This window comes from Hypanus sabinus, chromosome 7, assembly GCF_030144855.1.
Source record: "Hypanus sabinus isolate sHypSab1 chromosome 7, sHypSab1.hap1, whole genome shotgun sequence".
In the NCBI taxonomy this organism is placed as follows: domain Eukaryota; kingdom Metazoa; phylum Chordata; class Chondrichthyes; order Myliobatiformes; family Dasyatidae; genus Hypanus; species Hypanus sabinus.
Genome location: NC_082712.1, coordinates 29337894 through 29354008, shown reverse-complemented (window position 1 = coordinate 29354008; position 16115 = coordinate 29337894). Strand labels below are relative to the sequence as shown.

Here is a 16115-nt window from a genome sequence, read left to right as displayed (position 1 = left end):
CAGTTAGCGTGATGGTCTTACAGTGAGACTCAGGGCATCAGAGTCGGAGTTCAATTCCAACATCATCGATAAGGAGTTTGCATAGTCCTCCCTGTAAACTTATCGGTTCCCTCCGGGTGCACCGGTTTCCTTCGCTCCATCCACAAATAGCAGAATTTCCAACGGCCAACATTTTAAGCCCCATTCCCTTTCTGAGATGTTAGTCCATGGCCTCCTCTTCTGCCACCATTAGCTACTCTCATGGCGGAGGAGCAATAGCATATATTGCATCTAGATGGCTTCCAACCTGATGGCATGAATATCCATTTCTCCTTTCGGTAACTTTTCCACTCCCCCTTCCATCCTTCCATCTCCTTTTATTCCCCACTCTGGTCTCCTACTTCTTCTCCTCACCTGCCTATCATCCACCCCCTCCCCGGTTTCCTCTCCCCCAAGGTCCACTCTCCTCTCCTATCATATTCCTTCTTCTCCAACCCTCTGCCTTTATCACTTCCTAGCCTCTTCATTCCCCCCTCCCTAGCTTCACCTATCATTTCTAGCTTGTCCTCCTTCCTCTTCCCCCACCCCCCGCAACTATTTTATTCTCACATCTTCCCCCTTCCTTTCCAGTCCTGATGAAGGAACTTGACTCGAAACGTCGAGCGTTTAGTCATTCCCATAGAAGCTACCTGACCTGCTGAGTTCATCAAACATCATGTGTATGTTGCTCTGGACTTCCAGGAACTGCAGAATCTCTTGTATTTAAAATAAGTAACTGTATATTTTCCTTATTTTTTAAATACACCCAGAATTAACAAACTTTATATAATCTACAGTTCAAGAGGCACAGATCTTCCTTTGGTATTTCTTTTGAATTACCATTAATTGCAATTTTAATCTTCTGACCTGCTTGTTGGCAGCTGATTTGAAGGTGCATTGCACTCAAAGTAAATTTATCATCAAAGTACACATATCTCACCCTATGCTTCCCTGAGATTCAATTTCTTGCGGGCATTCAAAGCAAAGAAAAAGAAACACAATGAAAACCTATAGTCAAGACAGACTTCCAATGTGCATTAACCATATGTTCTATGTTCTCACCTGCACATCCCCCTTCACACATATCGCATGATAGTGATCAGAAGTGGAGCCAGATTATTCCCCACCCTTGGCCTGAAGGATTTCAGGCTAATTATAGTTGGCAGTCTGTGATCAACAGACACCAGGAATCTCTCCAAGAATTTCCTGGTCAGTATCAGTTACCTACTGGATTATCCCAAACAAACTTTGTGAGGGTAGGGGCGGGATGGTAGCCGAGGAGAGCGATCTGCAGATGTGTCATATCAAAGCTGACTGTGTGTTTGGGTAGAGAGCAGTTTTAAGTGTCATCAGTATCAGCAGACAAAAGTTAAAAGCTTTCAAGTTAGCTTTAAATTGTTGGATTTACAATGAGTGGATATGACTTTAGGATGCAATACCTGAGACAGAAATTACACTTTGCCCAAGGAGATTTAAGTTCAGCGGAGAGCTGAACTGCTCTAGATTTTATTGCTAATTTTCCAGAGTCAGCAAACCAGCTAAATAATCCTCAGTAATATGTATAGGTCTGGCAGGTATTACTTTATTTGTCAATTAAATTGACGAATGGAGACTGGATATTTCAGAAATTGATCTACTAACTATTCCACTCAATTCTGTAAGGCTATGTATACCACAGGTTCAATCAGGACAGATTAGTTAAACCCCCATTGTAATCTATCCAATATGATCACAAGGATTACTTTCCTTATGCCGTAATTTTTTATAACATGGGAATTTTGTGATAGAATAAAAAAGTTATTTACAAAAGGGTCCACCGACCACCTTGCCTCTTTAATATTGCTTCCCATTCTGAGAATGTGGATATTCATTGATGTCAAAATGAACCACTAAGGTAACTTGCAACTTAATATGTGTGGTATTCAATTGCCATTGTCTGAAGCTCACCTCCGGTCAGTTTATTCTTCAGAGCAACAGCCAAAAGCATAAACGTGAAGTGACATGGACCTCCATATTAAAACAGCACAGCTTTTTTTCTAGAAAGGCATTTGCCCAGCAGTCAGTTCGCTTTCCAATATTCATAGTGTGGTCATGGATTCATCTCATGAAGAAAATCAGAAGTGATGTGTAACATGTAGAGGGGATATTTCCATTAGTCGAAGAGTCTAGTACCCAGGCCAAGGCATAAATGATACCGAACGAGTGCAAGTAAATGTAGATGGGCATAAGAGTCAGTATGGATGTGGGAGGGGGGCGCAAAGGTTCCCCCTTTGTGCTGTGCTGTACAACTAAATGACTCTATGACTATGGAATTAAGGTGCTTTAATAAAACTGAAATTGGGTGTGGATCAGGAGCAAGATACTCTGAAATTGTGAACAACACATACAAAGTGTTGGAGGAACCCAGCAATTCAGGCAGCATCTATGGAAAGAAATAAACAGACAACATTTTAGCTGAGATCCTTCATAAGGACTGGAAAGGAAGGGGACAGAAGCTAAAATAGAAAGTAGGTGGAGGGGGAGGAATTCAAGCTGGAAGGTGATAGGCGAGACCAGGTGAGGGTGAAGGTGGATGGATGATGCAAGAAGTTGGAAAGAGATAGGTGGAAGAGGTAAGAGGCTGAAGAAGCAGGGATCTGATAGAAGAGGACAATAGGCCATGATAGAAAGGAAGGAAGAGGGTCACCAGAGGGAGGAGGTGGACAGGTGAGAAGAGAAGCGGTGAGAGGGGAACCAGAATGGGGAATTTAAGAAGAGAGAAGGGTGAAGAGGGGAATCATACTTGCATTAAGAAAGATGCCCAAGGTTGCTGGAGACCAATCACTGCAGAGATAGAAAATCTCTACAAGGTTCTCTCAAGGTAGCAATCCATTGGCTGTTTCTTCAATGATCTTGAGCAATGAATTGACTGTGAAGCTCACTCTATTCACAATTCTTCAAATAATGAAGCAGTCCACATTTATGTGTATCCATACACAGATATCCTTTTAGTTTGGGTTCCTAAGTAACAAGAAATTATCCAGCTACACAAGTGATGAACATGTGCTTTCTGCAGCAAGAGCTCAGCTATGTCCCCTCAACATTCAATGGGTTTTCCTCTGAAATAAAAAGCAAACGTCAATCAGAGGAAAAGCCACCGCTCCACCCCCCCCCCCCCCCACCACCACCACAGAGCACATCTACAAGAAGCACTGCCAAAAGAAGGTAGCGTCATTCATCAAGGATGCCGACAATCCAGGCTAAGCTCTCTTCTCGCTGCAAAGTACAGGAGCATCAGGTCTCATACCAGCAAGTTCAGGAACAGTCATTACCTTTCAAATATCGGGCTCCTGAATCAGCATGCAAAACTCCACTCACCACAACACTGAACTGATTCCAGAACCTATGCACTCCCTTTCAAGGACTCTAAAACACATGTTCTCAGTTTTATTTATTTATTTACTTGTTTATTACTATTGGTTTTGTTTATTATTATTGGTTTTTTTGTATTTGCAAAATATGCCTTCTTCTGCTCATTGGTTGTTTGTCAGTCTTTTTGTGAAGAATGTCATTGATTCTATTGTATTTCTTTGTTCTACTGTGAATGCCTGCAAGAAAATGAATCTCACGGTAGTATATGGTGACATTTACGCACCGATAATAGAATTACTTTCAACTTCAAAATGATAGGTATACAGAGCCTAGAAAAATAGAGGGCTATGCGGCCAGGAAATTCTAGGCAGCTTCTAGAGTAGGTTACATGGTTGGCAAAATATTGTGGGCCGAAGGGCCTGTATTGCGCTGTAGATCTCTATGTTTCTATGAGACTGAGTTACAAATTCACAGAGCATGGCTTGATATGGCAAATAATAAATTTGATGCCTTTGATTCAGAATGAATCCTCACACCTTCTCCTTAGTGAGTTAACAGTTCACTTAATGGAAAGAAATGCAGTGATTTTATTACTAACTGGAGGCATTAAAACACATTTTACATAGACCATCTGAAGGAACAGAAACTGATGGTATTTGAAGCAATCGGGATTCTATCTTAATCTTACTCAGTATTTTTCTGTCAACAATCGATTATAAAACATTCTTGGTTATCTTTGTATTGCACCTTAGTTTTTGGTTCAATTCTAAATATACTACAGTAAATACAAAATAAGCCTTGCATGTAGTGCATTACATCAAATGTATTTTAGTATAATATTAATGTTCAAATCAAATTTGTATTCCTTTTTTTTCCCATTGATTCCTTCCCAGGTCTTCCAAAATATCTTTTTCACTCTCCAGTGTGATACAGTTCCATCATCCTTGAAGGATTGTTAGACATTTCCAAATGAAAATCGGGAAGCAATCTCATTGGATATGTAATGAAGTTAATACAGAACTCACTGGTGTCCTCAGCGTAGATGGACTAGAATCCCTGCCTATTTTCTCCCACCTTCATCCAGGGTAGCTGAACAGCATTCTTAATTGGCACTTCTGCTCTGTGCTGATCACTGTCATCCAGCAGATAAAGCTCACTGAGTTTCTGGAGGAGTTATAAGTGTGTCTGTAGATAAACTGGCAACAGATCTATGTACTGCCTTATTGGATAAGGTTGAACTCTCTTCCTGGCTAGTCAGTTGAGGAAAATAACAGATACAGGTGTAAGCTCTTTTGAGAAAATGAATGTAAATGTTTATGCTACAAAATGAAAGATACAATTGCAGTTTTATCAGAGCCAATTCAACATCTCTAATAGGCTACTCTCTGTGTAGCATGCTCAGTCGTTAAGACATATGCCTACATATTAGCTTCATATCAGCACATAAAAATAAAAGTTTTTTTTCTTACAAAGGCATTTAACAATACAATCTAACAGAATTCAAAAAATATCTCATTGCCACTCATGTAAGAATCATAGGGTTATAAAGTACAAAAATAGGCCCTTCGGCCCAACTCACCCATGTTAACCAAGGAAAAGAACTAGGGCTAGGTAAGTCAGAGCCTTGAGCCTGTACCACTGTTCAATACAATCATGGCTGATCGATTCTTGGTAACACCATTTTCCCCACTGTCTCCCACTGACGTTTGATATCCTTGCAGTTTAAATGTCTGTCAGTCTATGTCATGAATCCATTTGATAACTTTACATCCATAGTTCTTTGGGATGGAGAATTCCAAATATTAATGACTTGCTCGGAGAGAGAATAAAAATCCCCTTCATTCCTGTTTTAAGTGGACTTCCCCTTTTTCAGCAATGACAAACCTCGTAGGGGAACGATCCTCTCAGTATTCACCCTGTCAATGTATCTTAAAGCCTTACAGATTTCAATCAGATCACATTTCATTCTACTGCACTCCAATGATTGTGGGCGTAACCAGCCCAACCTTTCTTCATACGTCAACCCCTACATCAAATAACATTCTCACCAAAGGAAGCACAATCTTCCTTAATTAAAGAGGTCAAAGCTGTAAGCAGTACTCAGAATCAGATTCATTTATTCATCACATGTACGCACATCTGATCATACAACGCAATGCAGCGTTTGCAATTACAACCAACACAACCTAAGGATGTCCTTGGGTCAGCCCACAGGTGTCACCACACATTCCGGCATAAACATAGCAAACCTGCCAAGGTCACAGAACAACACAAAAAACAACAACAAAACACAATAAGCACCAAAGCTCTGCCGCAGATTGCGGCAGGAGGCCAAGTCTGTGGGTATATTTAAGATGGAAGTTGATAGTTTCCTGATCGGTCAGGGCATCAAAGGATATGGTGAGAAGGCAGGTGTATGGGGTTGAATGGGATCTGGGATCAGCATGATGAAATGGCAGTACAGTTTCGATGGCCTGAATGGCCTCATTCTGCTCCTATGTTTTATGGTCTTATGGTTTGAGCCCCATTTCTCCCTACAACACAAAATAAAAGTCTGAGCCACGGCATGATGGAGATCATAGCTTGGTGTCATCTTGACTGCCATCTCAATTTAATTGTACCATGAACATGATTTTTATACTACCCCTTGCGATAAAGGCCAACATCATGTTCCTAACCACAGACAGAGACTATTTGCAAAGGGCACCAATGATCAAATGCACTAAATTACAATATTGACAGAAAACAATCACTTCCAACCATTTGTTGCAGAAGGAGGAAGCAGTGACAGTCAAATAATCTATCTATTTGTGAAATGCGGGAGCAATTATCAGAAGTTTGAGATATCGATGTTCATGCTACCAGATGCTACCCAGATGGAATATGAGGTGTTGCTCCTCCAGCCTGAGTGTGGCCTCATCACGGCAGTGGAGGAGGCCATGGACTGACATGATGGAATGGAAATGGTAAGTGGATTTGAAATGGGTGGCCAGTGGGAGATCCCACTTCTTCTGGCAGACAGAGCGTAAGTACTTGGCAAAGCAGTCTCCCAACCTATGTCAAGTTTCACCAATATACAGGAGGCCACACTGGGAGCACCAGATCCAGTAGCTGATCCCAACAGACTTGCAGATGAAGTGTTGCCTCACATGGAAGGACTGTTGGGACACTGAATGGTAGTGAGGGAGGAGGTGTAGAGGCAGGTATGGCACTTGGCTTGCAAGGATAAGTGCCAGGAGGGAGATCAGTGGAGAGGGATGGGTGGACAAGGGAGTCGTGTAGGGTGCAATCCCTGCACAAAGAAGAAAGTGGGGAGGGAGGGAGAGATGTGCTTCGTGGTGGGGTCCCGTTGGAAATGGTGGAAGTTATGGAGAATCATGTGCTGGATGAAGAGGCCAGTGGGGTGGTAAATGAGGGCAAGAGAAACTCTATCTCTGGCGTATCGACGGAAGAATGCAGTGTGAGCAGACGTGTACAAAATGGAAGAGATAAGGGTGAGGGTAGTGTGATGGTGGATTAAGGGAAGTCCCTTTCTTTGATGAAGGAGGACATCTGATTAGTTCTGGTATAAAAGCCTCATCTTGAGACCAGATGTGGCAGAGACGGAAGAACTGACTTTGGCATTCCAAAGCCAAACATGACTTTGAAATGCGGGATGAATGCAGAGTAAGCTTGATGATCTGAGTGGCCTAATCCTGCTCCGATGTCTTATGGTCTATGGACATCATAGCATCTGGTGGAAACCCACACGGTCATGGGGAGAACATAAAACTCCTTACAGACAACAGCGGAATTGAATTATAAATTCAACTAGCACAGTAATAGCGTTACGCTAACCATTATGCATAATTCAGTAGCATTACCTCACCTCCATCTATATACTGTGTCGAACCAGCTCACCTTGTGAGGAACCGTGCTCAGTGTAGTGGTGCTTTGAGTAAATTATGACATCACTACAGCCTTGTTGCTGTTAACTTCAATTATTTTGGTGTCTTACCTGAATAACAGGATCTGTTGGTTTAATTTCTTGTAACTTTGCCTCTCAGAACAATTTAGCAAAAAGCCCCAATACCCTGTAGAAACCCAAAGTGCATGTCTTCTATCACTTTTATTCATTTTATACTTGTGTCACTGGCAAGGTCAATACTTCATGCCCACACTGAACTGTCCTCGAGAGGGAGGGCAACCTTTCAGTTCTTGAGGTGATCCCATTTCCACAGTACTGTTGGCTGAGCCTAGAGAGGCCTCTAAAGTGGGAACCGTATCTGCAGGTCTATGTGGTCTTTTAAAATTAGATTCATCTTATCCCAGCACAGATTTGTAACTCAGTACAAATCCTTAAATTTTACATATACCGTAATGTTCAATGAAGACTTTATCTTAAACATTTTTGTGACATTGCACACTTACTTAAATCATCACACAGTCTCTTAATATAAAAAAACACATTCAGTGGCCTCTTTAATATATACCTCCTATACCTAATAAAGTGGCCACTCAGCTTATGTACATAATCTTCTGCGGCTGTTGCCCTTCCCTTCAAGATTCAGTGTGTTGTGATTTCAGAGATTCTCTTCTGCACACCACTTTTGTAATGTGCATTTATTTGAGTTACTGTTGTCTTCCCCTCAGCTTGAACCAGTCTGGTCATTTTCCCTTGACCTCTCTCATTAACAAGGTATTTTCACCCACAAAACTGATGCTCATTGGATTTTTTTTTGTTTTTTGCACCACCCTCTATAAACTCTAGAGACTGTCGTGTGTGAAAACCCCAAGAGAGCAGCAGTTTCTGAGATACTCAAACCACCCCATCTGGCACCAACAATCATTCCCTGTTCAATGTCACTTAGATCACAGTTTTTCCCCATTCTGATGTTAGGTCTGAATCTCTTGACCATGCCTGCATGCTTTTATGCACTGAGTTGCTGCCACATGATTGGCTGATTAGGTATTTCTATAAACGAGCAGGTGTACCTAATAAAATAGCCACCGAGTTGCATTTCTGTCTCACATAGTTAGGTAATACATCCAATTAACCATTTCTCCCATAGCTCAAGATAATGACCAGAAATCTCAAATTAATTCGGTATACACAGACATGTATAGGGATTCACAGTTATCTGCTGATGGGGCCCACTCCAATATAACCAAAAGGCAAGAGTCTTAATGCAGTTCAGAACATCAGTTGTGAATATACAATAAATGTTGCAAATAGCTGTGGTCTCCAACAAGTCTTATTGCAGTGTCATCAAGTTTGACGAAACAATGTAGAGGATTTGTCACTGTATAACACTGTAAACTACATTGTGTGAATGTGTATGCTGTTTATCCAGAGCTACTTGGCAGCAGAGTTAGGAGAGAATCCTCCCCTCGACAGATAATTCCAAACATTCTTTCACTTCACTGAAACTCTATCACAAGCACTGCAGCCTGTATTGCTAATGAGTCAGGGATTTCATAACTTTCTGAAAGGTAAGGAAATGCCCACTCAGCACATTCCCTCGATACTTACAACTGGTCCGCGAACTGGTCTTGTCCTTCCAGACATCATTGAGGCGCACATATTCGTCGATGGCTAGAGTTAACCTTTGCTCCTTGACGTGGTAGAGTTCTTTCTGTGTGTTGAGAGCGTCCTGAGCCACCATCAAGTAATCCTTCAGCATCCGCTCCTGCTCTTTCCTCCATTGCGCCCGTGGGTCCTCTAACTGTGTGGTTTCTGAAAGGGAAAAAAAAACCATGCTCTTTTAAAAATTACTTCAGCTAAATCAGGCTTGTTGGGGAGTTGTGGATCTTCCTACTATTTCTGTTATTTGAATTCACAATTTCTGAGTACAGGGAGCCCCCAGGTTATGTAGGGGCTCCATTCCTGAGAACAGTCTATGAGCCGATTTCAGCATTCATTTTCTATAGTAATCCGCATCAGACCATTTTACGTCCACTTGCTATAATTCTTTCATTTCATTGAATAGTCACCCTACACTACTCAAAATTAAACCAATCCAGGATACAGTATGCAGTCATTAAAGGGGCCCATAAATCATGTTATTATTACTAGCTTGAAAAATGCTTTAAAACTATAGAAGAGATCTGTTAGGCCATATCTGTAAGTCAAATTATTTGTAACCTGGGGAGTCTGCATTTAGTCCATTTTTGCTCATGATTTCAGAATTACCATTGCCGACAACAGAATGATTATTCTTTGCAAACCTCTTTCAAGAATATACAATATAGAATATGTTGTGTCAAGTACAATCTTCTGTACCATGGTGTGCTGGGGCAATGATGCCAACAGGCTCAATAAACTGATTAGAAAGGCTGGCTCTGTTATCAGAGTCAAACTGGACACACAGGAGGCTGCGGTAGAACAAAGGTCCCTATGGAAAATCCAGGCAATTCTGAACAATGTTTCTCACCCTCTGCATGCCACCTTGGCTGAACAGAGAAGCACTTTCAGTAACAGACTAAGACAGCTGTCTGCTCCAAAGAGTGGTATGTGAAGTAATTCTTAACCTCGGCCATTAGGCTCTATAATGAGTCAACCTATAGCCAGGGAAGTGATGAACCCCCCCCCCCCCCCCCGTTAGACTGTTTGTGGTAACTTATTCTTTCTACTTCTCTTCTGATATTTTGTATATCTGTGCACTTGTAATGCTACTGTGACACTGTAATTTCCTCTGGGATGAATAAAGATCTACCTATTTGAACTGGGTGCTTCCATTGAGGAGAGAGGAGGAATTGATTTCCCAATTCAAATTTGGAACATCGGATGGTACAGCACAGTACAGGCCCTTCAGCCCACGATGTTGTGCTGACCTTTTAACTTACACCATGATCGATCTAACCCTTCACTCCCGCACAGCCCATAACCTTCCATTTTTCTGAACTACTGGTCTCATTTATCAGTTGGTCCATCTAGAACCAAAGCTTCAGAACACCGAACATAGAACAACATAATGCTCTTAGAGTTCAATACTGACAAAAATGAACAGGGAGCGGCAAATGCAACCCTGCTATTTAAGAAAAGAGGATCAGAGAAAATGGGGAACTTCTACACTTTAGCCTGATTTCAGTAACTGGGAAACTGCTGAAATTCATAGACACAAGGTCTCAGAACACATAGCATAAAAATAGGTCCTTCAGCTCATTAAGTCCATGCAACCATTGTATTTAGCTACTCCTACTTAAGAAAGGTATTTCATACACTTATTATAACAGCAATACACTTAGAAAAAATATTATAATTGAGTTAGCATAGATTTATGGAAAAAATCATGCATGGCAAGTTTAGTGAAATTCTTTGAGGATGCAAATGACTGAAGAGATGAGAAGAAACGAGTCGATATGTTCAATTAGGATTTTCAGACCTCTTTCCATTAGATCGCACACAAGAGCTTGATGAAGGGGTGCCATGGTAGAGCAGAGGTTAGTGTGACACCATTACATCTTGCGGCATCGGAGTTCCGAGTTCAGTTCCAGTGTCTTCTGTAGATAAGGTAGCACTTCCTTCTTGTGTGCATGTGGGTTTCCTCCGGTTGCTGCAGTTTCCTCCCACAGTCCAAGCACGTACCAGTTAGTAGGTTAAACTATCATTTTAAATTGTCCTGTGATTAAACTAGGGTTAAATCGGTTGGTTGCTAGGTGGTGCAGCTTGGTGGGCTGGAAGGGCCTGTTCTGCACTGTATCTTGCAATCAATCAATCAATCAATCAATCAATCAATCAATAAATAAATAAATATGGTTAAATCATGTAGAATTGGAGGTAATATACCAGCATGGATTTAGAGCTGGAGGAAGAGATAGAGAAAATGGGTCCTTCTAAGTTTGGCAGGCTATGAGACTAGGGTGTATCACAGGGATCAGTGCTTAAACCCCAGCTAAGCATTATGTATTTTCACGAGTTAACATGCTGGCCAAGGGGATCAAATACAACATTTTCAGATTTGTTGATGATACTAAGATAAAGGAGAGTTAAAGGAGATACAAACCAAACTGTGTGAACGGACAACATGGCTGTTGGATACGACAAGCCCCTTCACCAGAGATGCCACCCCCCTCCCTGGACAACCCATCATACGTGAATGCAACCAAGGAGTGGGCTATGGGGGTTGCAACATAAACAAGTCCGTATGTGCACACAGATGCACTTCCTTGTGAAAGAAGCTGCAGAAACGTCATTTGTTCTCTTCTTAATGTAAACCACTGGTTCCCCCTCACTGGCATCTAACTGTGCTCAGTCAGAGAGGCACAACCTGGCCACTTCTTCATCTGTATGGCTCAGCTCCTAAATGATTTAATTAGTTTAGCCGTCAGGAGAATTAGAGGGTTTAATCTGAGACATAAGGACTCACAGTGTTCACAACCCACGAATCACAGTTCAGTGGTCATCAGATGAGACAAGCCTAGTTGTGTTAAATCTGCATATATCACATATGAAATGCAGTCTCCCAGAAAAATAGGAAAGAATATGCATATCAAATGTTCAGTCATTTTACGCAACTCCATGTAACTGGACACTATTTGAACTCATTCAAGCCAGATTTTAAACAGAAGATTAATATTAAAAACAAGCCATTGTAAATCTGATCTCAAAGCTGAAAATATGAAGACAACAATTTTGTTAAAGCTTATTGCTAAGTCTAATAGCATATAAGAAAAGGCAGAAGGTCTTCATCCTTAGCAGTGGTCTTGCCTGCATCCTTCTACAAACTTGAGGCTTTAGTCAATAGTAGGACTATTGCACTTGCTTTCTTTTTACAAAATTGTAATTTCTCTTTAAAGGTAAAATGATTTAACTGCTGATAAAAATACAACCAGCTTGGCTCAGAATGTGGAAGGAAATAAATCCTGAAATCAACCCTGCATCTTGTAGATTTATGAAATTTTACCAGTGTGTCCAATTTAATTTAATGGCATCTATTTACATAGATTCCCAAAATCCCTAGGATTAACTCTGTGCAAATGAAGAAAATTAAACATGGCAGTAGAGAGCCTAAATGCTAATTCCTATGGTAAATTGAACTGTTCACTCTTAATAGTTTAATCAAACCTCGCTTTATCTCTAGAAGAGGTGAGGAACCTATGGCACGTGTGCCCAAGACGGCAGACACAAAAATGTTGTTGGCATGTGGCATGTGGTGTGCCCCTCCATTCCTTAAACCCCCACACATAATAAAAAGATACATGATGATTAACTTTGTCAAATGTACCAGCTACTTATGCTGGTAGCTCATTCCACACTCACACCACCCTCTGAGTGAAGGTGTTCCCTGTCAGGTTCCCCTTAAATATTTCACCTCTCACCCTTAACTTACAATCTCTAATTCTAGTCGCACCCAACCTCAGTGGAAAAAGCTGCTTTCATTAACCTTATCTATACCCCTTATAACTTAGTATACTGTAGCATGTTTCCCCTCATTCCCCAATGTTCCAGGGAATGAAGTCCAAACCTGTTCAACCTTTCCCTATATATCTCATCCTCAAGTCATGGCAACATCCTTGTAAATTTTATCTGTACTCTTTCAATCTTATTGATATTTTCTCCTGTAAGTAGGTGACCAGAACTGCAGACAATACTCCAAATTTAGCCTCAACAATGTCTCATACAACTTCAACATAACATCTTGACTCCTGTACAATACTTCAATATATGAAGGCCAGTATGCCAAAAGTCTCTCTATTGTACCTGCACTGCCACTTTCAAGGAATTCTAGATCTGGATTCCCAGATCCCTCTGACCCACCGCACTCCTCAGTGCCCTACTGTCCACTGTCTTTGGCTCATGCTGACATAGTTGGTTACAGTTAGTGGATTGAGGGGCAGAAAACGATGAACTGTATGTGTTCTTGGTCACTAACGTTAAACCTGGGAAAGAGCTTCAGTCACCGGCTGTGTCCAACTCCTCCCATCCTGTTCCATTAAATCCAAACATACACAAACAGTGGTAGAAAGGAAAACAACCAGAGATGATGTATCTAACCAGCTGCCAATGAGGTGAACAGGGATCAGTGTGTTGAAGCAGCTTGGGTTTCACCATCCTGTGCCTAATATGCGTGTCACTTCACAAATCAGAGACAGGAATTTTCCTTCTTTCACACTGGATGTGGATATTTCTTGCAAAGCACCCATTTTATGGCCGTGCCTAATTTATCTTTGAAGAGCTGCCCTCTTAAACCATGTCTTCATTCTGCACTTTGCACATACTCCCACCGGACTGTAAGACTGACAGAGTAATGAGTAATGAAGAACCAAGTAATGAAGACGGCTGCTTCCCCGTCTGGTGCAGAGGGGCCACCGCACAGGATCGGAAAAACCTGCAGAGAGCTGAAAACTCAGCCAGCTCCATCAAAGACACTAACCACCCCAGCATCCAGAACACCTTCAAAAGGCAATACTTCAAAAAGGCAGCATCCATCTTTAAGGACTCCCATCACCCAGGATGTGCTCTCTTCTCATTGCTAACATCAAAGAGGAGGTACAGGAGCCTGATGACACACACTCAACATTTTAATAACAGCTTCTTCTGCTCCACCATCAGATTTATGATCAGACAATGAATCAACCCATGAACATTACCTTGGTATTTTTGCACTGATTTACTTTTTTACATACAGGTACATATTTCATATTGTATTTTACAGTATTTTTATGCATTGCATTGTACTGCTGCTGAAAAGCAACAAATTGCATGTCATAATGTCACTGATATTAAATCTGATTCTGATTCAAAGAAGATGGTCAGCTGATGTTAGCTTGTCATTACTGCACCGACAGGGCCACACGATTACTATTGCATGGACTGATATTATATCTGTACAATCAACCTCCTCTCTGGGATGTAGTACTACAATAAAGGTACTATACAAATCCAAGTTTAAATGGAAATATTCCTCCTTCACCTTTCTGATGATGATGGTACTGTAATGTAACTCTGTGACACACACAAGTGCTTTTCGATTTCTATAAATAGCATGAATGAACATTGATTTTTTGATTTCTCTAAATGGCATGAACATTAATTTGCCTAACTTTCAGTAATTTCTCCCCTCCCCTTCTCTCTTTTCCCTCCACTCTTACCTCTTTTCTCCACACCTGCCTATCGCCACCCTCTGATGCTCTTCTACTTCCCTGTACCCCATGGTTTCTCCAATTAGACTCCTTCTTCTTCAGCTCTTTACCTTTTCCACCTATCACCTCCTAGCTTCTCACTTAGTCTGCCCCTTTTCCACCCACCTACCTTTCCCCTTACCTGGCTTCACTATCACCTTCCAGCTTGCGTTTCCCCCCACCCCTCCACCTTCTTAAGATGGATCCTTCCCCCTTCCTTTCCAACCCTGAGTCTTTGCCAGAAATATTGACCCTTTATTCACTTCCATAGACGTTGCCTGACCTGCTGAGTTCCTCCAGCATTTTGTGCATGTTATTCTGGACTTCCAGCACCTGCAGAATTTCTTGCGTTTCGGTAGCTTGTGAGATTGCTATATTTAGTTTTCCCTGGAGCCAAGGAAGCTAGGGACAGAGGGGTGACCTGATACAAGGGCATTAGGGGGTGGGGGAGTTCAAAACAAAAGGGCATAAGGTGAGAGGGAGGAGATTTATTGGATCAGAGGGAGAATATTTTCACACAGAGAATGGTTGGAATCTGGAACATGCTGTCCAAGGAGGTGGTGGAGGTAAGATTAGATTAATGCTATTTATCACATGTAACATTGAAACGTACGGTGAATAGCGGCATTGTGCATCAAATCAGCGAAGATTGTACTGGGCAGCTCACAAGTCCTGTCACACTTCTGGCACCAACATGACATGCCAAAGCTCATTAAGTCTAACCGTATGTCTTTGGAATGTGGGAGGAAAGCGGAGCAGTGGGAGGAAACTCACATGGTCTCAAATTCCTTACAGGCACTGTGAATCAATGTGTGAACCACTCTGCTCCTGAGCCGCTTGTCGGTGATCTCATTACATATAATAAGCACTGGCGCCACGGCACCATAGCCATTAGCACAACGCTCGGGGCGTTAAGAGTTCGGATTTCAGTTCCGGCCTCCTCTGTAAGCAAATTTGTACGATCCTTCTCGTGTGCGGGGTGGGGGTGGGGGTGGGGGGGGGAGGCTTTCCTCCCACAATCCAAAGACATACTGGTTAGTAGGTTAAATGGTCATTGTAAGTTGTCCTGTGAATAAGCCAGGGATAAATGGGTAGGTTGATTTGCAGTGTGGCTCAAAGGGCCAGAAGGAGCTGCTCCACACTGTATCTATAAATAAAAGTAAAAGAAAGAGAAACAAGCTTTTAAATCACCAAAATTTAGGAATAGCTTTTTCTTCTCTGTCATCTAATTTCTAAGCGTCCATGAACATAATCTCATTACTCATTATTTATTTTGTAATTTATAGTAATTTTATGCCTTTGTAAAGCAAATATCATCAATAAATGCATGACTACAATAGTCATGTGGAAATGTCAAACCAAAGGACGTTTCTGTACAGCTCTGATGCTATTGCAGTTAAGGCAGCTACAATGTGCGCTACACAGTTCATAGCAAACACTCTTCAGGTCCATTCAGACCTTGTACTTAAAGGCATCTTTGAATTTCCAGTAATAATTCCACTATATAGTGGTTAGCCAAACTCCCCTGATACCAATATCGTGCCTCAGGGTCCTGATTTCTGCCAAGAGGAAGAGACAGCACATTTGACTTTAAAATTTGACAGGGAGTTGCTTATGCCCCAGTTCCTGTGATTGTCCTGAAA

General features: G+C 41.6%; 1 protein-coding gene across 8 annotated transcripts in view; it reads right to left on the bottom strand.

Moving 5' to 3' along the window:
• LOC132396621 (protein WWC2-like) overlaps nucleotides 1–16115 on the bottom strand; it is a 248051-nt gene that overhangs the window by 100004 nt on the left and 131932 nt on the right. For 7 of the 8 annotated variants that reach the window (XM_059974319.1, XM_059974317.1, XM_059974320.1 and 4 more), the window contains one exon: nucleotides 8882–9085. In XM_059974319.1, coding sequence (XP_059830302.1) covers nucleotides 8882–9085 — 204 coding nt within the window. Of the gene's footprint in view, nucleotides 1–4948; nucleotides 5269–8881; nucleotides 9086–16115 lie in introns of those variants that run through there. The other variant, XM_059974325.1, reaches the window with a different exon arrangement.